This window comes from Pongo pygmaeus, chromosome 17 (assembly GCF_028885625.2).
Source record: "Pongo pygmaeus isolate AG05252 chromosome 17, NHGRI_mPonPyg2-v2.0_pri, whole genome shotgun sequence".
NCBI classification, from domain to species: Eukaryota; Metazoa; Chordata; class Mammalia; order Primates; family Hominidae; genus Pongo; species Pongo pygmaeus.
The window spans coordinates 38354924-38360926 of NC_072390.2; the positions used below are offsets into that span (position 1 = coordinate 38354924).

At 43.5% G+C, this 6003-nt stretch overlaps 1 protein-coding gene across 4 annotated transcripts in view; it reads left to right on the forward strand.

Moving 5' to 3' along the window:
• LAMA3 (laminin subunit alpha 3) overlaps window positions 1-3459 on the forward strand; it is a 284588-nt gene extending 281129 nt beyond the window's left edge. For all 4 annotated transcript variants that reach the window (XM_063653496.1, XM_054461048.2, XM_063653497.1 and 1 more), the window contains 3 exons: window positions 179-272; window positions 1479-1598; window positions 2973-3459. In XM_063653496.1, coding sequence (XP_063509566.1) covers window positions 179-272; window positions 1479-1598; window positions 2973-3118 — 360 coding nt within the window. In that variant the 3' untranslated portion in view covers window positions 3119-3459. The remainder of the gene's footprint in view (window positions 1-178; window positions 273-1478; window positions 1599-2972) is intronic.
• Window positions 3460-6003: the final 2544 nt, after the last annotated feature.

Below are 6003 nucleotides of genomic sequence, written 5' to 3' on the forward strand. Positions count from 1 at the left end.
GAGAGATCTCTGGAAGTGTTGGACCCCATGTGGTCACATGCTTCAAAAGTGGAGGAGGGCCAATATCTAATGTGCCCTTAAGCTGTCAGTTGGCCCGGTTTGGGGAGGGAAGATGGCAGGGGAAGGTCGGCTTCACCTGCCTTCCTGAAGGAAATAGGAAAATGCATGTGTGTTCCAGGTCACGGCCTCTATGGACAGTGGGGCAGGTGGGACCTCGACGTCAGTCACACCAAAGCAGTCTCTGTGTGATGGACAGTGGCACTCGGTGGCAGGTATGTTGTCCAGTAGCTGATTGTTCATGCACTAAAACAGGCCCCCTTTCCATTTTGACTTGAACATCCCAAAGGCAGCCTCAGGCCCTCCATCCATAGTGCCTGACCAGGGCCAGCCCCCCAGGCTAACATGTCCATTCTCAACCCCAGCCATGCTTCTGTCACTCATGGTTGCCACCTCCAATTCTCCAGAACTTATCAAATGTTTTATTGTTGCTGTTGTTTGTTTGTTTTTGGAGCCCAGCACACTAATAAGCTAGGCTAGTTTTCAAGATAGTATAACATTGTGATTTAGATTTTGGCTCTGAAGTTAGAACAGAGGTCCAATCTTAGTTCCATCCCTTTCCCTGTGTGACCTTGGACAAGTTGCTTAATTGTTCTTTACCTTCGGTTTCCTCTTCTGTAAAATGGAAATAAAAATAGGGTATGGCTCTTAAGGTTGTGGAAATTAAATGGGATAATGTGTGAAAAGTTATTAGCCCAGTGTCTGATATGTAGTCAGTGTTCAGTAAGTATCTGTTTTTTGCTAAGGCTCATTGTTGTGTTATTTTTTTCAATAACCATTTAATATTAATGCAAACTATTTAGACAACCCGATGAGTAGAGAGCAAGCATTTCCTCTCAAAAAGAATCTGTTATTTTATTAATTATTTGTGGATATTAGAGATCTATGAACCCATATTGGCTAAAATACCTTTTGTAAAAAAGTGGTCTTTTCTTGGCTAATTTAAAAGATAACTACATTGCAATTAGCTGAGATCATTAACATGAGAGAAATTTTGTGTCGAGAGTCAAAAGAGCTGTCTTTGGCATCAGTTTTCAGAAGTCAGTGTCTTCACAGAAAGTGGCTGAGATCACATGAAATCAGCATGGCCTCTGGACACAGGAGACCAGAGCTTAAATCCCAACTCTTGGTAACCAAGCCATCTTGTCAGGCTCCTCAGTGAGACACATTATCTTATCTGGGAAATGGGGAACGATCATTTCTTCTTCACAGATTCATTTTAAGGGTAAAATTCGTTCATGTACATGGAAGCACTACCTGGTGTTTAGAGGAAGTTAACTGAATTTATATCTAAGCTGACCAAATTTCTGCAAACAGCACTCCCACAGGTCTAGTATGAAGGAGTTAAAACAAAGTCAATAGTGTAGACATTAAGCAGGGCTCACCTCCGATGATAGACCTAACCAGCTTCCTTTCCCCAGTCACCATAAAACAACACATCCTGCACCTGGAACTGGACACAGACAGTAGCTACACAGCTGGACAGATCCCCTTCCCACCTGCCAGCACTCAAGAGCCACTACACCTTGGAGGTGCTCCAGGTAACTCTTGTCCTGACTTCTATAATGTGTTGCCCTGTGTCAGCTCTGAACATTCACTTCTTAATTAGTGGCAGGGCAGCTCTTGGCTGGACAGTGGAGATGGTGAGGCCCTTTGCACTGGCATGTGGGGAAAGGCAGTTGCTAGAAAGGAGCACTTGTCAGGGCAGCCCAGGCCCCATTACTGCTGTTTCCCCTTGCCCAAAGCCTGTAATTTTTTTTTTTTTTTTTTTTTTTTTTTTTTTTGAGACGGAGCCTCTCTCTGTTGCCCAGGCTGGAGTGCAGTGATGTGATCTCGGCTCACCACAACCTCTGCCTCCCAAGTTCAAGTTATTCTCCTGCCTCAGCTTCCCAAGTAGCTGGGACTACAGGCACACACCATCACACCTGGCTAATTTTTGTATTTTTAGTAGAGGCAGGGTTTTGCTATGTTGGCCAGGCTGGTCACAAACTCCTGATCTCCAGTGATCCACCCGCCTCGGCCTTTCAAAGTGCTGGGATTACAGGTGTGAGCCACTGCACCTGGCCCCAAGCCTGTAATTTATAATCCTCTCTTAAGAGGTTGCATTAACCTAGAAGCCTGATACCAGCAAAGAGTAGGAAAAGGGTCTGAAAAACTGGTCTCTGTCCTCTTCAGGTATTTAGTTTTACTAGTGAGTTGTTACGCTTTTGGGGACCAAACTGGGAGAATCAGGTAGGCTGAAATAGAGTCAAGTTCAAGACTGGAATGTTGTCTGGGAAGAGCCTTTTCATTCTTCATTATTTTCTGTCCCTCCAAATACACTGTAATCCGGTTGTTAATTGTATAGGTCTTTCATTACCCATAAAAAGCACCAGTTTAGAGCTATTGATTTGGGCGGTGGATTCTCCTCTGAAGAACTTCAAGAGTAGCCTTGTTGCTGATTTATCACAGCAGGTGGAGTGTCAGACGCCTGCCTGAAGTGGAGAGGGCTGAGTGGGCTGAGATGTGAAGTCACTTTAGCTTTCTCCACTAAAAGTATCTTTTGCCTGGCATGGTGGCTCACACCTGTAATCCCAGAGCTTTGGGAGGCTGAGGCGGGAGGATCACTTGAGGCCAGAAGTTCAAGACCAGCCTGGGCAACATAGTGAGACCCCATCTCTACAAAAACATTACAAATTAGCCCAGGGTGGTGGCCCACACCTCTAGTCCTGGCTACTTGGCAGACTGAGATGGGAGGATTGTGTGAGCCCAGGAATCCCAGGTTTACAGTGAGCTGTGATCACACTACTGTACTTCAGCCTGGGTAACAGAGCAGGACCCTGTCTAAAAAAAAAAATACTATCTTTTAAAATCCAGGGAACAGTCCCTGGACAGTATGAATTATTTACTGAATGCCTCTCCACTTTCTCTTTCAGCCAATTTGACAACACTGAGGATCCCTGTGTGGAAATCATTCTTTGGCTGTCTAAGGAATATTCATGTCAATCACATCCCTGTCCCTGTCACTGAAGCCTTGGAAGTCCAGGGGCCTGTCAGTCTGAATGGCTGTCCTGACCACTAACCCAAGCCTATTTCACAGCAAGGAAATTCACCTTCAAAAGCACTGATTACCCAATGCACCGCCCTCCCCAGCTCGAGATCATTCTTCACTCAGGACACAAACCAGACAGGTTTAATAGCAAATCTAATTTTGAATTCTGACCATGGATACCCATCACTTTGGCATTCAGTGCTACATGTGTATTTTATATAAAAATCCCATTTCTTGAAGATAAAAAAATGGTTATTCAAATTGTTATGCACAGAATGTTTTTGGTAATATTAATTTCCACTAAAAAATTAAATGTCTTTTAAGGAACATTCTTTTCCACTTGTTAAAAAAATTAAATATATTTTAAAGCACTTTAAGAATATGAAACTTTCATATATGTTAAAGGGTTATAATTTATGGAATTAAAAAATGCAGTGTAGTCCTTAAATTATGATGTTTTATTAGCATAAAACAAGCGGCTTGATGGTCATTGTTAATTGGATGAATTCTTCAGCACCGGTTCAATGTGTTACCTACAACATAGTCTTCTACAGATAATCACTGAGCATATACTGATGAGGGTTTTGTGTGTGTTCAGTATTGCAGCTACAGCAAGGGATAAGAAATAAATTCCTGCCCTTAAGGAATATGCAATCCAATTGGGGAGACATATAATATTCATAAAATAGTAACTTACAAACAAACTGAACTAATGAACCCATTAATTGATGTAGCCCATTGGCTTCCCAATCCTAGCCTTCCCCAGCCTGCTACCAACCAAGTCTAGATTATGAGGATCAATTCCTTGAGGGCACAAACTACCTGGTAGGGAAACTGAGATGGATGTAACGCACCATCACTGAAGCTTCATATGGCAAGCTAACCAAAGTCAGTGGGATGGAGGACTCACTTCTAGTTTTATCTACAAAATAATGAATGATGTACTGAACCAATATTATTACCCAGCACCACTTTCCATAACAGAGAAGACTATACAAGCATTTCCATATCCTCTACATAGCGTTTGTTCATCAGAAGAAAAATAACAAATAATTCTAAAAAATTGGATATAGTAATCCTATGTGGTATCCTTATAGCTACACACCCTCCACCTTTGAAACTGAGTCACATCCCCTTCAACCCAATGTTCTCTTCTGACTTCCACACTGCAGTCTTGTGGACATGCTTTCTAACCACATCTATACAGAAATTGAATGTTCTCCTGGAGAGGTAGTGAGGTCCCCATCATAGGAGTATTCAACAGAGGCTGGGTGGTGGTCCTTAGGGATGCCATGTTGGGTTGGAGGTTAAACTACATGACTCTAAGCTATGTGCTTTCTTGAAATATTGATTTTAAAATGAAAAATTCACCAGGTGATGACCAGCCAGGAACTGAGTCTGCAAGAGGATCATCCATTTTAACACCTGCCTTTGGCAGGTCTACACTAAGCCGGTGGTTCTCTCTTCTAGGTCCCCAGTGTTAATCTAACTGAATCTTAGGAGTTATTCACTGGTGCTGATTATTTGTTAGCACTTCCTAGATTCATTAGAAAGGGGTAGTGACCGGGTGTGGTGGCTCACACCTGTAATCCCAGCACTTTGGGAGGCCAAGGCAGGAGGATTGCTTGAGGCCAGGAGTTTGAGACCAGCTTGGGCAACATAGCAAGACCCTGTCTCTACAAAACAATAAAAAAAAATTAGCTGGGCATGGTGGCACATGCCTGTAGTCCCAGATACTCTGGAGATCGAGGTGGGAGGATCACTTGAGCCCAGGAGGTTGAGGCTGCAGTGAACTAGGATCACCCCACTGTACTCCAGCCTGTCTCTAAAAAAGAAAAAGAAAAACAAAAAGAAAGGGCTAGTTTATTCCTCACTGACTAATACCAATGGTTTTCCCCCCATTTCGTAAAAGCTTGAAGAACAGCCACCTATCTGCCCTTGCTGAATACAGTTCCAGCCACCAGAAAGCAGCAGAGAGAGTCACAGATGAAATTACAGCTGAGGAAAAAGAACACCCTCAGTGTGGCTATTTGCAGATTGTAAATATGTGGTTCCTGAAAAGAATGTCTAGAGCTCCTGACTGAACTTTCATGAGAATTGTTTGTAAACTATCAAGTGCCATACAAATATTGTCACTGGTATGCTCTTCCTGGCTCATAGGCACATACAAATTGGGCCGACCTTGTGAGGAGAGTCTCGGGAGGGACAGCAGGATCTCTGGTAGACGACACTGACCAGTTCACGATGGGTCTACCATTGTTCCATCTTCGTTCAGTGGACTGGGGACTGGAAACAGTGCATCTCCCTGGGCAGCAGGCACTTCAGGGGCACCAAGTAACTGTAAAGCAATCGTGGGTCTGCACGGGCCTGCCTTCTTCAGCATCCCTCCAGGTGCTAGCTGACCTCACTCCTTAATACGTACGGTTATTGAGTTTTTGCCACGCTCATAATATCCCTCCTGTACTAGAGGACAGCAGCCCTGGACAGAACTCACTGACCTTCCCTTCTCCCAGGCGGGATGTGGTCCCACTTCCCCACAAAGAATTTGAACTCAGCTCCTTTCTCTACTCTCCCCGACCCCCAAAACTGCTGCACTGAAAACCCCTCACCCCTCAGCCTCTGCCAGCCACTCTAACTCTTCTCTTCCAGTTCCCCAGTTCTCTTTTTACTAATTCCAACTTGGGCAGATCAGTGGTAGCCGCCAAAAGGTCTCATTCTTCCTTTGGAATGAGGACTTATAGTCAGCATATGGGTAGAAAAAAATTTTAAATAACCTTTTTTTATTGAATATAAGTGGTATGTGTGTTTGTTATGGAAAAATTGGAATATGCAGAGAGGCATTTAAAGTCACCTAGAATCTCACCACTCCAAAATCTGTTTGTATGTAGTTATATGTTCATTAGTCTTTTAATTCA